At 40.4% G+C, this 17,703-nt stretch overlaps 2 protein-coding genes across 3 annotated transcripts; both read right to left on the reverse strand.

Moving 5' to 3' along the window:
- Positions 1–1,471: 1,471 nt before the first annotated feature.
- Positions 1,472–5,041, reverse strand: LOC117449796 (PHD and RING finger domain-containing protein 1-like). The gene is made up of 7 exons (XM_034087683.2): positions 4,400–5,041; positions 3,464–3,547; positions 3,259–3,389; positions 2,657–2,748; positions 2,156–2,343; positions 1,689–1,776; positions 1,472–1,601 (listed from the first exon to the last, which is right to left on the reverse strand). Exons 1-7 carry the CDS (start codon positions 4,541–4,543, stop codon positions 1,564–1,566), a joined length of 765 nt encoding a protein of 254 aa, XP_033943574.1. The 5' UTR covers positions 4,544–5,041; the 3' UTR covers positions 1,472–1,563.
- A 983-nt stretch (positions 5,042–6,024) lies between these two features.
- wasb (WASP actin nucleation promoting factor b) lies at positions 6,025–17,167 on the reverse strand. Of its 2 annotated transcripts, XM_034087652.2 has the most exons (12): positions 16,901–17,166; positions 16,043–16,183; positions 13,992–14,078; positions 13,785–13,881; positions 13,379–13,408; positions 13,252–13,287; positions 10,998–11,184; positions 9,344–9,519; positions 9,200–9,201; positions 7,951–8,487; positions 7,410–7,512; positions 6,025–7,325 (listed from the first exon to the last, which is right to left on the reverse strand). In XM_034087652.2, exons 1-12 carry the CDS (start codon positions 17,000–17,002, stop codon positions 7,267–7,269), a joined length of 1,557 nt encoding a protein of 518 aa, XP_033943543.1. In that variant the 5' UTR covers positions 17,003–17,166; the 3' UTR covers positions 6,025–7,266. The 2 variants fall into 2 exon arrangements, with proteins under 2 accessions (XP_033943543.1, XP_033943542.1); XM_034087651.2 differs by lacking the exons at positions 6,025–7,325; positions 9,200–9,201 and having other exon boundaries at positions 7,416–7,512; positions 16,901–17,167.
- Between the last annotated feature and the right edge of the window lie 536 nt (positions 17,168–17,703).

Here is a 17,703-nt window from a genome sequence, read left to right on the forward strand (position 1 = left end):
CAGCATGTTGTTCCTGTCGGTGATTCCTTTGAGGAAACTGTGACAGGATCCCATTCAGAGTGGATGGGGTGAGTCCTGGGTCAAAGCTGGAACAGAGACATGGGAACTTGATGTTGAGGAAGTCTGTTTCACTGTGTCAGCGAGTGTCATATTCAGATGCCCAAAGGCAGTCCGAATCCTTGCCGCCAGGTGTAGTAAAAGTAAGGCAGTTGACCTACTCAAACATGTAATTATTTGGTTGAAAACATCACAAAAGAATAATGTGGCCAGAAAATTGCCTTTTATAAAAAGTGCTGCTTTATTGTGCTGATTTACTTTTGAATTATAGGCTACAAGAAGATCGATGCCACTCTCATGTCTGTCATTTAATATAAAACCACAGCCAGGAGACAATAAGCTTAGTTTAGCAGAATAATGACTGGACTTTCGCTCTACGCTGTTCAAAGGTTTATGTGTAGTGGCTAAGCTAGGCTAACAATCCCCCTTCTTCAAATGTAAAAGTATCTCTAACCCTGTTACATATTCACACAAAAATCATGCTTTATATATTGATGACTAAATCAAACCAAGCGTTTCTATCATCTGGATGTTAAGTAAACAGAGGAACAAGCTAAGCTAAGCAGTTCGCCTGCACCCCTCCACCCTTTGTCTTTTAACCTGTGTCGTAGCATCACATATTTGTAACAATTTAGCAGTTTTTAATAGTGCAAATAACTCCTAAGTTGTGGTTGTCCAAGTAAAGATCAACCAGCAGCAAACAAGGAACTGTGAGTGCTTTATTGTGTCCACTTGGTTCTACAGTGTCATTTTTGTTCATTTCAGAAATGTTCTGGCAGATTAAGGTGAATATTGTTTGTATCCTGTGCATTGTTAAGGGGGGGAAGTAGGGCAAGATGAGCTGGAGGCTTGTCAAGTACCCGCCCACTGAATCATCACACAGGCTGATAGTATTACAATCAAACCCAAATTGATAAGCAGAGAAAAAAGTGTTGCTTTATTTACTGTATTATCAGGGATCACATGAATATATTGTAGTTTTTGTTGTATTTTCTCACTTTTCTTGCATCTCTTAGAATCTAGTTATGATTAAAAGACGTCCAATCCAACACATGATTGATTTTGAACATGAAAGGATGGATTTAGATGACCAGAAACATCAGATGTGAGTGTCTGACTGAAGCTCCTCTCTCGAGTTCGGCCGGACGAGCTCCTGAGAGAAATGAGACGGAGGATGCTGTTGCTAGGCGACGGCTGTGGGAGGCGGAATTTAAAGGAGTCTCAGACATCTGTGTTGCCTCAAATACTTTCTTTGGTCGAGGTCCACCTACTGTCTACTACTGTGTCTCCACCCACACCATGTCATATGTAACAAAGCTGCTGCGAACAGTGATTTTCTATGCAAAAAAACAATCCCTTAAAAACCAAAGCAAACATCATCCCTGATATAAGAAACAAAAAAAAGCACGAGACGTGAGGTTTTGGTCAGTTTATGTTTGGGACACAATGCTGCCATCATGTGGTCATTTCTGACAGTCCAAGTCGACCCTTCTTGATCTCAGGAGCTCAAGTTGCACGCTTCTTTCTTTTTCTTGTGTTTAACTCTGTAAAATAGAGCAGATATTTCAGCTATAAAAGAATTCATCGACTCTTAAATCAATGGGTCATGTAACTAAAAGTTGATGACTTACTGACTGCAGCACTGCTGGTTTCACTGTAAAGAGCAGCTTCTTCCTCTGTTGTGACCTTCGAAGCCCGTAACAGATATTTAGGTACATGCTGAGAAAAAAGATAGAATGTGTAATTAAAGTTATGTACGGTTGCCTATGACAGATGAAAAGCAAATGTATAAATCAACCCCTATTTCATCAACTGAATAGCGTTTTAGTACAGTTAGTATTTCAGGTTACAGGAAATGATGATGTGTTAACAATGAACGGCCTCTTAGCATTGTATCTCAACTTTTATGGTTGCACTTTTTTTTCACCAAGCCCTCCGTCTTTTCCGAATCATATGACTGCCTGTAAGTACATCACTGAAAGACCACTGAGAAAAGGCTCTCGAGATATTCAGAGTGGAGCCTCGGTGTTTTGAGCTCATGCTGTCTGATAGGTATACAGATGTGTCTCTCTTGCTCCCTGTGTAAGGTTGTGCTGACCCAGGAGGGTTGTTGCAGAGGAAGAGGATCGGCTCTGCTCTGGATCCGGTCGCTGTGTCGTCGTTCAGTGGAGCTGCTGGGGCGATTTATGGTGGACGGCCGAAGACGACTGCTGGTCGATTCATCGGCTTCAGCTAGGAGGTCTGTTAGCTCTCCATCACTGATCTCCCCCTCCACCACGGAGCCCTCTGCACAGGGACAATTTCACAAAAGACAAAACTAAATGTATTGTGCAAATCTTTGAAATACAATACTTCCCGTAAAGCTTACTTTTCTTTAGCACTTTTATGTGGATCTTTTCCTATGTCATGTGGATTCACTAATCCACCACTACCACTATTATTATTTATAACACCCTAAATGCTTGGTGTAAAGACAACACTGGCTTTGATTGTATCATTATTTCAGTATTTACACATATTTCAGCTTTGTCTGAACATTTCAATCTCCTGGAACTTTCGCCCCGTAAAATCATATGCGAATTGAATTCACAGCTTGTACCTGTATGTTGAGGAGTGACCGCACACTCAGCACAAATCCAGTCGCCTGCATGAACTGTGTTTAAACGTGGCGTCAAGCAGTCCATATGATACCTGGAACAATAAGTACAACCACAGAGGACTGGATTAGCATCTTTGACATGTGTAGCAACAAAGCTTTGAATAAATGAAGTCGCTAAGCCTCATTACTTTGACTCATTTCAGATAAAAGAGTCCATGCTAAAATGGAGGTCTGTGATATTTAATAAAGAAAATTAAAAATCTCTCTCTGTACCACCATTTGCCCTCTAGCAGCAAAACAGGCGGACTAAATACCATTTAACCATGCCCAAGTGACAATTGCTGGAAGTGCCCAAAACAAATGTGTGAAGTGTTAACAAATAATGATAAGAGTAAAAGAATAAGCTGGTGCTAAATTAGCATGTTGGCTCTTACAACATGTATTTAAAGTGTGTGGGTGTTTTGATGGTAAAACTTCAACAACAACAAAATTCAAGTGCAACTCACTATAATGCTTCTGCTTTGACAAAACCACTGATATGTACCAACACATAAAGATCAAAATAACACTGTGTTAAGCTCCCAAGCACTCAAATGCCATACCCTGAGTCACAGTGAACGCACACCAGCAGCCGGTGCCTGCGGTCGCTGCGTCCACATTCCTCACAGATAGCAGCAGGGCTCTCCTCCTCATCATCATCTTCTTCTCTCCTTTTCTTTGTCCTCACTTTTATCTGCAGAAGCGGCACCACAAAACAGTTTAGCTCCAAAATATTTCCAAATACTTCAGGACACTGTAAATACTCACCTTCTCTTGAATGTCCCCTCCAGGACACCGTCTCTGGTAGATAAAACCAAAACTGATCCGATCCACGGGGCAGGTGTTGGCTGTCTGTGATTTGAGACGAAGCAAAAACACACGAAACTTAGCTTATACATAATAGTGTTTTACATCGTGTACAGAGGCAATCCATCAAACATCATGTCAGAGCCCCTGGTGACATTTTTAAATAATTCGATGGTATTGTGCTGCAAAAAGATTATAACACTGCAACCCTAATTTCCCAATTATACATAGCCTATAGACAGATAGATTTTATTTTTTATTTAATCGTTTATTTGAACCGGGACAGTTTCATCCGTAGTCCCGTCACATACAACATTTATGAACATAACATTTATATACATGGCAAACAGAAATACGTGAATATGAAGAAAGAGCATGAGCAGCATACAAGCATTTACCACAAGGTAGTACAATGTTGCAGCTACGACATATAAAGTGCAGGAGGAGATACAAGAGCTACATAAAGTGCAAGAGGAGATACCCCTGTGTTAAAGTGCATTTAGCGGTGATTGCACGTCTGTTTGTTTCTCAACCATTCTTTGAGTTGACCTTTAAAGCTATTTAAATCTATCTCAGTTGGGAGGCTGTTCCACAATGAGATAGATAGATAAATAAATAGATAAATAGATAGATAGATAGATAGATAGATAGATAGATAGGAAGAGTATCTATGAATAGACACCATCAAATATACAGAGTTATTTTAAGTTATTAAAGGATAAACATGTCTACTGACACTACTTTTCAAACACAACTTGTGTCAATATTTGTATATCTTGCCAATTTGGGATTGTTGCACCTTGGAGTATTCTACATGTTATACTGATAAGATAGTATGATGGCTGACAGCCTGACACATTTAGCAGGACAGGGGTGACGGGTGAAGTGTGTGTTTACCTGGGACCATTGCAGAATACATTTAAGGCAAAATACATGCTGGCATTTCTCCAGAGACGCCACTGTTTGCTTTCCAAAGGGGCTGAGGCAGATATAGCATTTATCTGCTCCACCGGCTCTGTTTATCACGGAGGAATCATCCATCTTTACAATATTGTGGGTCAAAATAGTTTCGGTGGAGGAATTTTAAACGGCTTTTGTGACGAACTCGAACTCAACCGTTAGCGCAATGACAACAACAACAACAACAGCAACACAACCAAGCTAACGTCTGTTAAACGTTTGAAGCTAAATGAGAAACATACGATTTGTGAAAACAAGGGTAATATAGTCACATCCTGTAAACCTTTTTCTGCCTTGTTACAGAATATATTCCCTAAAATAATTAGCTCTTTGTTAGTTATTTAGGACATTTAAAAAGCTGACTGCTAATATTAAGTTCTTCTTTTTTGTTTTCTTCTTCTCTTGATGGCGGTTGGCAAACAGCTTTTAGGTGGATTTAGCGCCACCTTCTGGAATGGAGTCAGTGTGGATCTGCAACCTAAAATCTAAAAATAGTCCTTGTCCTTTTTAAAAACCTAAATACGTTACTTCCTGAACCCCTCTATATTCTCTCCAATCTCTATTAAATGTAGTTCTGTTTGGTTTCTGGTTTCAGAGATTCCTTTAGTGATAAACGGTCTGATACTTACACATAGACTGAAAAAAAGACACGTTTGAAACTTACAGTTGTTGCAAATCTTTAAAATTGACTGTTTATTTTGAATGGCTTATGAATGCTTGCTGATACAATGGGCACTTGTAAATGTCTATAAATATGTATCCTGTAAATATAATGTATAATGTCCTTTATTGTTTTATGTTTCATGTGGAACCTATATGCTGCAGGTCTCCCTTGAAAAAGAGATCTATGATCTCAATGGGACCAATCTGGTTAAATAAAGGTTTGAAATTAAATGAATGTTGTTATGGAAACTTCTGTGTAGCAATGCAGTGGGAGTCACCGACTCAGGAAGGAAACAGGGTAGAGCAGGAGCTTCGATGTCAAACACTGGAGGTTTATTTGGAGTTACGGCCGGAGAATTCACATCACAAGTCCAGTCACGGTCTGACTGCACGGGTGGTTGCCACGTCAATTCTGGAGCGCCTCTCTCTGGTTAGCCCATTTAACTGGTTTCAAAGAGAGTAATCAACATATCTTGATAAGATAGTTTAACCAGTTGGGCACACTGAGTCACTTGCGTCCGTCACTTATGGCCTCGAAGATGTCATACCTTGGAGTCCACAAACAACAAAGAAGGAAGTGTCCCAGTGCACCCACAACAACAGACCATCTGTGACCTAGTGTTGACCGGTCACAGAATGGGAACAATAACATTATGGCTCAAGCAGCCTATGTCCTTAAAGGAGATAAACAAACGTCAGGGTTGGTCCTGTACGTCATATCTAGGAGTCTAGGTCAATAATTTCCCTAACAAATGTCATAATTGAAGCTGGCAGAACACTTAACAAATATGCAAAGTTATTATCATAATTGGCTCTCAATTACAATTTTATTGGCAAATCCAATCTATCTGGAACCAACAAAGCTTGTATTTATTGAATGATGAAAACTTTAGGCAGAATAAAATATTTAGTTTTTATTTATGGATCACAAATTACACATTTGTCTCAGGGGTCTTTACAGACCGAACAGCATACAGCACCCTCTGTCCTTAGACCCTTGCAATGCAAAATAAAAAACTCAAAAGAAAACCCACAATAACGGCAGAGAAATGGAAGAGATTTCAGAAAAAGGAAAAGAGGAGGGGTCCCTCTCTCAGAACGGACAGATTTGCAATGGATTTTGTTTTTTCCAAATGAAAAAACATAGTAAAATGACAAAATCCATATGACAAAAATGATATAGTAAATAGTTGGATCAATGCAGGAGGATGTGAAAAAGCTTCCGGTCCATGCCATTAGAGCTTGTTAATAAAATGTTGATAGTTTAGCACTCACTTTGCGTAACACGTCAACAACAACAAAATACCATAAGCTTCATAATAAGTGTCATCTAGAATGAAATACCATAATAAAGCCGTTTCTTTAATCCATTTTAAATGATTATTTGTTTTCACAAGATTGTCCCTTGTCGGAATATCTTTTCAGCGTGACACATCCTTGAGTCTTAACTCCCCGTTGGGAATTAAATGAAGAAGTACAAATATATGTTGTCATGAATACTGTTATGCTCATCTAACAGAGCATGATAAAATACAATGATGATGCAGGTCGACATATCAAGTTGACAGCTCTGAAGCACTCTTTTAAATGCCTGCTGTACCAACTCCTCTCTTCGTGCCAAGTTATTTTTCTGTGTGTGTGTGTGTGTGTGTGTGTGTGTGTGTGTGTGTGTGTGTGTGTGTGTGTGTGTGTGTGTGTGTGTGTGTGTGTTGAATCAAACTAGAACACAACAGAGGACAGAAAGACATGGTAAACGCTTGCGTACTTAAAAACGAACAGGAATGTAACGACTTGTTCGCCACCACTTTATATACCTGCAAAAGGCTTTCTGTTGTCCCAGTATCTGTATTTGAAAACCTGGGAATGAGAAAAATCCGCACACTTTGTTTTTACCTAGAAATATCCCAACAACAAAAAAGAACGGAGATAATACAGGCAGAGGGCAGCAGGGTCAAACACTGCCACAAACTGCTAGTTTGACATAAGAGAGGATTGAGAGGGGTCATTTTTATTTTTAGACTATACGTGTTTTCTTTTAATATGAAAATGCTGCATATTATACCTTTAACCAATCATAACTTAACAACAAACATGTACCGGTATTGTAATTCAAATGTTTACATAAGTTCAAAATCCTGAAACTAGTCATCCCACTCATCGTCATCCTCGTCTTCATCTCCTCCCTCATCTTCACTTTCATCTGAAAAAAAGGACATATGTTAATATATGAGACCTTTGTTATGGCCCTCTTGGCTCCATGTCGTGATGATATTGTGATATTTACCAGAGGAATGGATGGCTTTACTCCTCTTCTGCATGACCATCATGAGAGCACCAACGATGCCCTCATTGGAGTCCGCTGGAGCTGCGTCAGGACTGTCTATCACCTGCAACAAGACACGAGGACAGCGTTCGAACATCTGCTACACATGTAGAGGCACTAGGGCGGAACAATTCATTGAAACTAAGTACAAATCCAAATATCGGTGCCTTAAGTGATTACGATTATTTGTTACATGCTTTGTCGTGCCGCCCTACCAAGCACAGTTTTAAAGGGGCCCTATATAAGGGGTTATATAAGTTGTTGTGCAAGTAAATGGTCTGCAAAGGCTAAAATCCGTTTGTTCAAAAGAGGTGCTGCAGCACAGGCAGTATGAGAGAAATAAAGAGCTTTTTGAACATTAAAGCATGGAGACATGTAGAGACACTACATACTGATATGGACCTGGAAATGAGCAGAATAGGGCCCCTTTAAATATGCCTCATTCAAATCAAGAATTGTGTATTATAGCAAAAATATTTTGAGAGAAATAAGTTTGTTTTACATTTTTGAGCTTCTTCCCCAGTCGGATCTGATCCAGCAAAGCTCCTCGGGGCTCTTCTCCTCCTCCTCCGGCTGCAGAAGCTGGTGTTGATGGTTTCGCACTGGAAAGAGGAGGAGGAGGAGGGGGGGCATTTGAAGAGGGAGGTGGAGGTGGTGGAGGAGGAGGAGGAGGCCCTCCACCTCCCCCTCTGTTGGGTGTAGATGGGACAGGAGGAGGTGGCATGGAGCGATGTGAGCCGGATGGTGGAGGAGGAGGCAGGCTGTGAGAGGGGATTGATGGAGGGCCGTGACAGGGAGGAGGTGAGGGGAAGTGAGAGGGAGCAGAGTGTGAGGGTGGAGGAGGTGGAGGTCCGCCTCTGCTTGATGAAGGAGGGGGGGGTGGTAGGGCTCCACGTCCAGGAGAAGAGTGGGGTGAGTGTCCTGGGACAGGAGGCAGGGCGCCGGAGCGGCTCCGAGCAGGTGGAGGCGCCGGGGCCCCGAGGCCAGGGACCGGAGGGAGGGGCCCCTGCCTGCCAGGCGGAGGGGGGGGGGGGTCCACCTGGAGGACGACAAGATATGTGTCACTGTTTAGTTTAGAAAATAAATGATATTAGCAAGTGGTGACAGTAATATTAATAATGAGGAACATTACATTTCCGCTTGTCGAGTTAAACAACATCTAAAATTTACCACTTCTGGTTCCCCATTCTTAAAGTCAACGTTTCTTTTCTACGTGTTCTTGGTTAGACGCCTGAAATAAAGTCTATGTTTAACACAAGATATGTTCACATTGTGTTCTACGACATAACATAGGTCAGAAAATGATCTACTGGCGAATCTCCAACCAGTCACTAAATAAACGCCATCACGCCGGACATTAGCCGGTGGTGACATGAAGTCGTCGTGTGACTGTGATGTTCCTTTATCGCCTAATGTTTTTACTTCAGAAATGAATGAAGGTGGTGGTGATGTGTGGAGATTATCTTGCTGAGCAAAACATGTTTTCAAAAAACATGTGTTCATGAAAGATCTTACTTTTTGCAAAATTCCTGAGGGAGATCTTTCAATAACCTATAAATATAAGTCATGTGTTGGACGCACTTCTAAGCCTACACATTACTCTCAACATAACTCCTTTTCACCTTTGCCTTTTCCACAGGATGAATTAGTGATCCACAGACTGTCTTTATGTTTGCACCATTTTCACCAAGGCAAATTCCTGTTTGGTTTAAACTTACTTGGAAATAAACGTGTTTCTGATTCTGATGGACCCCTTACAGTTTTCACCATTAACAAATTTTACCGCCAACAAGTTTTACAACAGACAGAACGTTTTTTATATACTCAATGAATTCCTTTGCAGTCTGACATCTCTAGAAGTTTAAGTGTAATCTGAGTGAGTCTCAAACTGATACCTCTGTTCATCTCCCTTTTGACGGCCTCCATGCCTCCGGACTGCTCGATGACGTTAAGAACCATCTGCGATGTCTGTTCGTCGTTCATCGCGTCCGCACTGATCCCGGCCTGAGAGAGCAGCTTCCACATATCAGGGTCGATGTTGTTCGGATCCCAGCCCACATGACCGACATGCCTGACAGGAGGGGAACACACCGAGAAGAGACACCATTTTACAAATATTGTAAAATGAGCTCCTCTCTAGATATTTACCAAACTTCCCTGCCTGACATCCGGTGGAAGATGAGGTGCTTTCTCTTGAATACAATGTGTATTTCCAAAGTGTGTCTATCAGTGTCAATAAAACCCCCTTCTGTATACATTGGTTTTTATTCATGTGTAAAGCCATTTTAGGAAAGCTTCCACTCTACATATGTGCCAGATGTGCTCCAGTTTGTGACTCTCACAACCTCAGACCCAGTGCCTGGATTCGGGTCCAGGTACGCCGTGCGGACTGAGGCTGGACAAAGGAGTCTTTTTCATTATGGTCCATGGTCCTTGGTCTTGGAATGACCTTCAATCACGCCTCAAACTGACGGCACTTGTCTCAATAGCATGTTTTAAATTGAAGTTGTCTGAAGTCCTTACCACCAGCTGCTCTTGCAGTAATAAGTAGTACCTTTCTTACTGTCCTAATGTGCTCCATGTAGTGACTGCTTTTCGTCTTTTGTTTTCTTAGTTATGTTCTCTGTATTTTATATGTTTGTGTTATGTGTAACGTTGCTGCTTTCTTGGCCAGATCAGCATTGAAAATGAGATTTTACCTCAATGCTTTTATCTGGTTAAATAAAGGTTAAATTAAAAAATTAAAAAAACAGCCCATGCAAATAACAAATGGCTTTTATTATAATAAGCTTGATTATTGATGCATTTAAGTCGTCATCACTTCAATGTTGCACCCGTTAAAGAAGAACCTTAGCTTATTAATTGTATTTATTTAAAAGCTATTACTTGGTAGCTTGTGAATTTCCCCAAGGGATCAGTTAGGTTTATCATAACCCATAAGAATAACATAGATGATAAATAATCTGTTATATTTTTGTGTAAAGTAACTAAAGTTATTGAATACATTAAGTCAGTGCTTCTCAAAATCTGGTCCGCGGACCACTGTTGGTCCGTGAGCACCCCCTAGTGGTCCGTGAGTATATTGGTAAAATTTCACATTTGAAATAAATAAATACATTTTAGTTTTGCAGAAATATCTCCGCAATGGAGCGAGCTTAAGTTTCACTTTCAATTGCATGATATAGCCCAGCGCAACACCTTCGTCACACATGTTGGCACTCGTTTGTACCATTTTCAGGCGATTTGTAATCTGTTCTAGAAAAACGATGTGATTTTCGATATTTGTGGAGTTAGGTGGTCCGCGAGTGTTTTTTTATTGGTTAAGTGGTCCTTGGTGTGAAAAAGTTTGAGAAACACTGCATTAAGTAGAGTAAAAAGAAAAACGTTTGCCCTGGGGTTGTAGTGGAGTAGAAATATAGAGAAGCAGGGAATGGAAATATTAATGTAAATTACAAACACCATACAATTGTTCTCAAGTTCAGCACACGAGTAAACACACTTAGTCCCTTTCGACATTAAGGCAACACATCCATCTGCTAAAACACTCACTTAAATCCACTGGGGGCCCCGATGTCTGCTTTGGAGAGTTTGGGGCCCTTCTTTCCTTTCTTCTTGTCCTTCTTTAGGCCTAAGGAAACAGCAGGAGGAGGCATCGCGCGGTACCGAGAGGAATGGATGTCCGGGTTCTGGATGTCCACTGTGGCCATGTGGAGAGCACCATGGCCGCCTGGGGACGCTTCAGGAGGAGAGACAGACGTTAAGGATGGTGTAGGCTTATTATTCTTTAGATGTTTTACTTTAAAGGTCCCCTATTATACTGTTTTTCATAAATATATTACAGGTCTCAGATATATACAAAACATGTCTCTGAAGTGTTTGGCTCCAAACACCAAACAGATCATAGTAGCATTACCCATAATCCCCTCTGTTTCAGCCCTGTTTCAAAAGTGCTGATTCTCTGTCTGTTACTTTAGATGAAAATAAGGAGCCCCTCCCCACGCCCCTCTGATGCCCCTTTCACATCAGCGCCTTTTCAGCTCCGGCTCGGAGCTAGAGCCTGAAAAGCGCCGGGTTTTCCAGTTCACACCGGAGCTGCGCCGGCTCTTAGCTCCGGAATCCGCTTCATTTCCAGCTCCAAAAAATTGTCGGTCCAGAGGCAAGAGCTTTGGAGCTAAGAGGTGACGTCGCTTACGTCTCTCTTACGTCGAGGCGTGCAGGAAACTAAACCCACCTCCCATGGGTCGACTGTTATGCCTGCCTACAAGCAGTAGTGCCTATAAACACACTTTATAAAGTCAGGCAGCACTAACCAGGCTTCGTGTGATTCTGTTTATTTGTGCCTTACTTTGACCATCCGTTCACTGTTATCGATCATTGTGGAGAGAGGCAGACGTGTTGTTTTGTATTATTGCAGCTATCGGATGCAAGTAGTCAGTTTAGCTTCGGTTGCTATGCCAACATCACCCGTTTTATACCAGAGAAACTTTCATAACAGCGTTGTGATACCAAACAGTGTCAATTCAGACTGACACACATTCACTTAGGCTAAGGGGAACTGGGGATATGCATCAGCTGCTTGTGTGAGTCGGACAGTGAATGCTTTAGAGCGGCCGCTGCAGTGCGAGCTAACCGGGAGCTAACGGGAGAATACACTCCGTGGAAGAGCAGCCCTGCAGCGGTCGGTAAATGCTGCAGAAACACATTAATAAACAATGAACCACGGCACTCTGGAGAAAAGTATAAGGTTGGAGAAGTCGTTATTCAATTTATTCTGGCTTCGTGTGATTAAAAGCAACACGATCATCGACCCTACGCAGTTGTTGTTATTGTGAGCTGCCGTAATGGCTGCCGTTGGGGGGCAAATCAGCGATGTAAACGGTGACGTCATGACGCAGCAAGGGCAGCTCTGGGGCGCCAGTGGGCGGTGTGCACAGAGCGGGAACTGAAAAGGGAAACCGGAGCTGAACCAGAAAAGCTCCCGCTCGGAGCTAGAAACTGAAAAGCGCTGGTGTGAAAGCCGCATGAGAGAGATTTGTTTAAAAAGAAATGTTTAAATGTTGGCGTGGTTTTCAATTCGCCCAGCCAATCAGAAATTGGAACTTTTTTCTCCTGAGGAAAGTACCTGGGGATGGGGGGAAAAGTTCTCATGAACTAAGTTCTCTTTTTGGTGTGAACGCAAAATCCCAGGAACTATCGGAACTAAAAGGGAGAAGTGCGGGGAAAAGTAATCCGGTGTGAAAGCGCCTAATGGTGCTCTAGGAGGAGATTCAGGTGATATGGTGAGGGGGCGGGGGGGGGGTTACCTTGGTTGCTGATTGGCTAATGGTTACTCAAGCCAAAAAATCGTTATGACATCATAAAGTGGCCAAAATCGGATCAGCTCGTTTTCAGACAGGTTTGTATAGAAATGGATCAGGACAAAAAGAGAGAGAATCTTTTTTCCTGAAACTTTCAGAATCTCTTTACACAGGGGGGACACGTGTTTATGTATCTATCTTATCTATAAAAGACATGATAAAGTGGATTTTGCACAATAGGTGACCATTATTTTAAAGATGTTTGACTTGAAGGGGCCCTAGTATGCTCATTTTCAGGTTAATATTTGTATTTTGTGTCTCGACTGTGACATGTTTACCTGCTTTAATGTTCAAAAAGGTCTTTATTTTTAACATGGAGTAAAAGTATAAAGTAGCATAATATGAACATAAAGTACATAAGTATCTCAACATTTAGTAAATGTACTTAGTTACTCTCCACCACTGACTGTTGGTGGTAGTAACAGTTACAGATGAGTTTAACGCACCTTTTTCAATGGGGACTCGAGGCAGGTTACCTCTATCTGCAGAGACAGGAAACAGGAAGGAAACCGTTTATTGTTTGCCACATATGTAAATGAAATTGTGCAGATGTGAAATGTAGTGTTGTCTTACCACTTGGTGGCGGGGGGCGCTGTTTCTTAACTGTCAATAACGAGCAGGTGAGAGAAACCATTTTGGGACACATTAAAAACACCATAACAACGTTTTTCATTCTTCTAAAACATCCTAAAAAACGTTTGAATGTTTATTAATTATATATCGACTCATTAGCATTTCCTACATTTTCCATAATAATATGAGAAAATGTAACAATTTCTGTTTAATTTAAGTCTCTGCAGGAGGCTTCTTGATAAGGACTCACTTGTAAAACATAGCCTCATTAAAATTGATTAAAGCTTTTATTTTCCAGGATCACATTGCAATGAGCCCAACATGAATACACACATTGCATATTGAATTGTTGTTTTTATTTCATGCTTAAAATACACATGAAAGAGGTCTCTGTGACCTCACTAACCTTGACGGGTGTTTCTCTGGGTGATTTTGTCTTCCACAGCGTGTCGGAAGTCTTCTGCTTCCTGTTGCATCGAAAAGTTTAGTCCCACTTGACAGTCCTGCGTCGCGCAAGGAACAAACAACAAATATGTTAAATAATTGTGACGGTACTGATGGTTTAAAAGACGAAGATTGCAGTGCACCTGGTGGAAAATGAGGGTGTGCTTACATCCGCTTCGAAAGTGTGAAAGAACGGTTGTGGTGAGGAGTAAACTATCTGGTTGTAGATCTCCTGCTCCCAAACCATCCTCCCCATCTGCGGAAAAAAACATGTTTAAGTCCTTCAATAATAATACTCAGGAAAGATGCGAGCGATGTGGTGCCATAGTTCTTCTTTTAATAAAGCCTTTAGCTAGGCTGGTTTCAGGCTTCTCCATACAGAGCGTCCGCCTCGGTCCAACATTTTATGGTATTTTATTTATTTGTTATTTTTTTGTATATTTATTGGGTTTTATTATGTCTTTTATTTTGTTTCATTTGATTTATTATTATTTGTATTTTATTATTATTTTTTTTATTTTTTATTGTCAGTCATGTTTTTTTATCTGTAAAGCCCACTGACACAAATGTAATATATATAAAAAATATATATATTTATATTTTATTAAACATTTTCAAAAGACAAAAACACACGGACAAGGACATGGCTCTCACACATCACAAGTAGGACAGGACATAACATGAAGGGTGGGGGGCAGGGGGATTACAGTGTCAGTTACATTTGATGTGTACATATTTATACATGATTTGCTTCATTGTTTAATAGGTAAATAAATAGATAAATAAATATATATATATATGCACACATATGTACATGTACACACACATCTCTTTCTCTTATGATTAATTCACCTATTCATCCATTTCCCATTTAATTTAACTTCTTTCATTATTATTACCGTTTCTTCATAGCTCATTTCTCTTTATTTATTTATATTTATTTATTAATAATATATATTATTATATTTATTGTTGGCAGCCGAGATGGTTTGAGTCCAGGAAAGCTCTATCTTACCCCAAAGCCTGTTGTCTGGCTTAACCAAATATCACAGGGAGAAAGCAGCTTCTTCCAGACTTAAGATGTTTAGCATGTCCTCCAGCCATCTATTGAAATTCAAGCAGTTGGGCTTTCTGGCTTTCCAGTTCATAAGAACGAGGCGTTTAGTTGAAAGGAAAGCTAGGGCGATACGTTTACGTTGATGTTATGCCATTGAGCGGGGATCCCAGCAATCACAAATGTGTTTTGTGACATTGGGTTATATAAATAAAATGTAATTTGATTTGACTTAAATTAGTTTGAAAAGGGCCAAAATACTTTAGTGCAATCATACAACAAGCTCTTGGTACAATGGCAGTGAAGTCTGAGAAGGATGGGGACACTTTTCAGATAAACAAAACTAATTATAGTGAGTCCCCCACACGCAGTATCATGTAGGCTATTTTCTGATATTAACACCTAAAGACGTCTGCAGACATGGCTTTGATTTGCAATGCTGTAAACCCAACTCAACAGCGTACAGCATAAAGAAATAAAAGCATAATGTTAACCTTAGACTAAAATAAACTGTGTCAATCATTTGTGACATTATTTAATTTGGTTGGCAACTAGTTTAGCGCCTGGGCCCTGCTGCTGCAAAGCGGAAGCTCTTTCTTTAAAAAGGTCACTGATGTTAACTGTGTCACACTTGGGTCTCTGGAAATACACCGACAAGCTTGAACAGTAGAAACAATGTCTGTTTTTGAATATTTTCTAAAAAGAAAAACGGGACAAACGATACAACTTCAGGATGAGGACTTTTTTATAAACCTTTAAGGTGATGGATTTGATAGAAAAATGTTAATACAACTAAATGTATACATTTCCCGTGAAGAAATGGACTGACTCTTAACCACATTTGTACACATCTTTACTTAGAATTACAACAACGATTAGAAATAAAAGAAATATTGAATTTGATAAATATTTCGCCTAATCATTCACTTTTGTTTACTTCCTTACTATTTTCTTTATATTTATTTGTATCTGTAAGTGTACACCAATGTCAATGTTTGGTGTGTATTATAATGCATGATGTTCATTTATACTTTCTTGAATAAAAGAAATTCAGAACCTTTTCAACAAGATATACTTTAGAAAAGTGTTTGGGACTATATTGGCCATTTAAAAAAGTGTTCCCCCAGCTCCCCCAGCTTAAATGACACCTGTGTCAGTGAGGGTACCTTCATATCAAACATCCGTATGAAGTAGGAGCGCTGATGGTTGTCTTTGACGAAGCACACGACTCCAGTTTGCTGCAGGCTCCACACCGAGGGGCTGTGAGGCAGAGCCATGAACAGCTGGGCGACTGCAGTGGCCATGGACTGAACACACAAAAGAGATAAAACATGCATTACAAAACACGTAAGATCTGATAGGACACTTTTATTGCCGCTCATGTAAATGTGTGGTGAGGATCTACTTCCGTGCATTCTCTTGTTTAAACAACAACTTTTTTAAAGTGCTGTGCTGCTCTTAATTTGCATGCACAGATAGCATACGAGAGAAATATGCAGCGAGAGTCAATGTGTTACGGCTCACTGACAGTGCTTACTTCAGTGGCTTAAACAAAGTCAGGAACAAAGCCAACTTCTGCTCTACTGTAAGACTAAACAACACTAGAGTCTAATTCTGACACCAGAGGAGGAAATGGTTCAGCCACCATTTCCTGCTACAGCTACCTCCTCTTTTCTGATGACCTAATGTCAGCAATACATTTTAAACTGCATGTACACAGTCTTGTGACGGAAACATATGTCAAAGTAACACTGGAAGTCAAATAAATGTCATTAAATAAATCGACTGGAATTCAAATCAACTTCATTAAATAAATCCACAGCGCACATTCAAACTCAGGATATCCAAGAGCCTTAAGGGCTGAGACAACATTACTATATGGAACAACCAGAATAACCTGTATTATCTTGGACGGTCACTCCTTTCCACTTGCACGACACATTCTGTATCAGGTAGTACACAAGTCAAGAGAAATACAGCAGGTGGGACCCCCCCCCCCCCTTCCTCAGTTTGCTTTAACTTACAGCACATCTTCTGCCCATTAGCTCCTCGCACTTCTCATTCTCCTGTTGGCTCAGCAGAGAGCTCCTGGCACCCTCCGGTTTAGTTTTAGATCCACGGCTCATGATGGTAAATCTCCCAGCTTGTCTCAAGTGAATGTGTACAGCATTTAAAGAAACAAAAAAAAAAGACAGTCGTCCTCTGTTCAGAATACTGAGCTCTAAGTCAAGGAAGTTTCTCTTCTCTGTTCTGCGCACACATCAACTGAAAGCAGGAAACGGACAACCGCACTTCTCTAACCCCCACTTTTCTTCTTTCTCTCAGACGCAGGAGCACGAATGAATGTGTGACTTCCATTTTCAGAGAGAGAGGCAGTGCACTATGGCTCCTAATGCTGTGACTGCATTCATTTTACAACCACTTTGGTGAATTATTACACAAAGTAGTTGTAGTAGTGTCACACAGTTGTAATGCCTATTTATATATTACCTTTGTGGATTGCTCATGTTTGTATTTGTGGGCTTTAAATGTTTTTTGAAAGATAGACAAATAGACAGATAAATACTTTATTTAAATAATGTTGTCACAGTAGCAGTGTTGTCAAAACTGTTACGGTACTGGATGTGTATTTTGTCAATTGTAAATAGTAATATTTGTTTACTTTTATCTTTAAAATGTTCATGCATGCTTCTGAATTAATACTCTTAAGTTCTCTTTTTTCTTTACTTGCTGTAACAATGTACATTTCCCCTCTGTGGGACGAATAAAGGTATTCTAAATATGCCTTTTTTCTTAGGATGTGCCCTTTTTTAAATGTCACTTCCCT

The sequence above is a fragment of the Pseudochaenichthys georgianus genome, chromosome 7 (genome assembly GCF_902827115.2).
Source record: "Pseudochaenichthys georgianus chromosome 7, fPseGeo1.2, whole genome shotgun sequence".
Classification (NCBI taxonomy): domain Eukaryota; kingdom Metazoa; phylum Chordata; class Actinopteri; order Perciformes; family Channichthyidae; genus Pseudochaenichthys; species Pseudochaenichthys georgianus.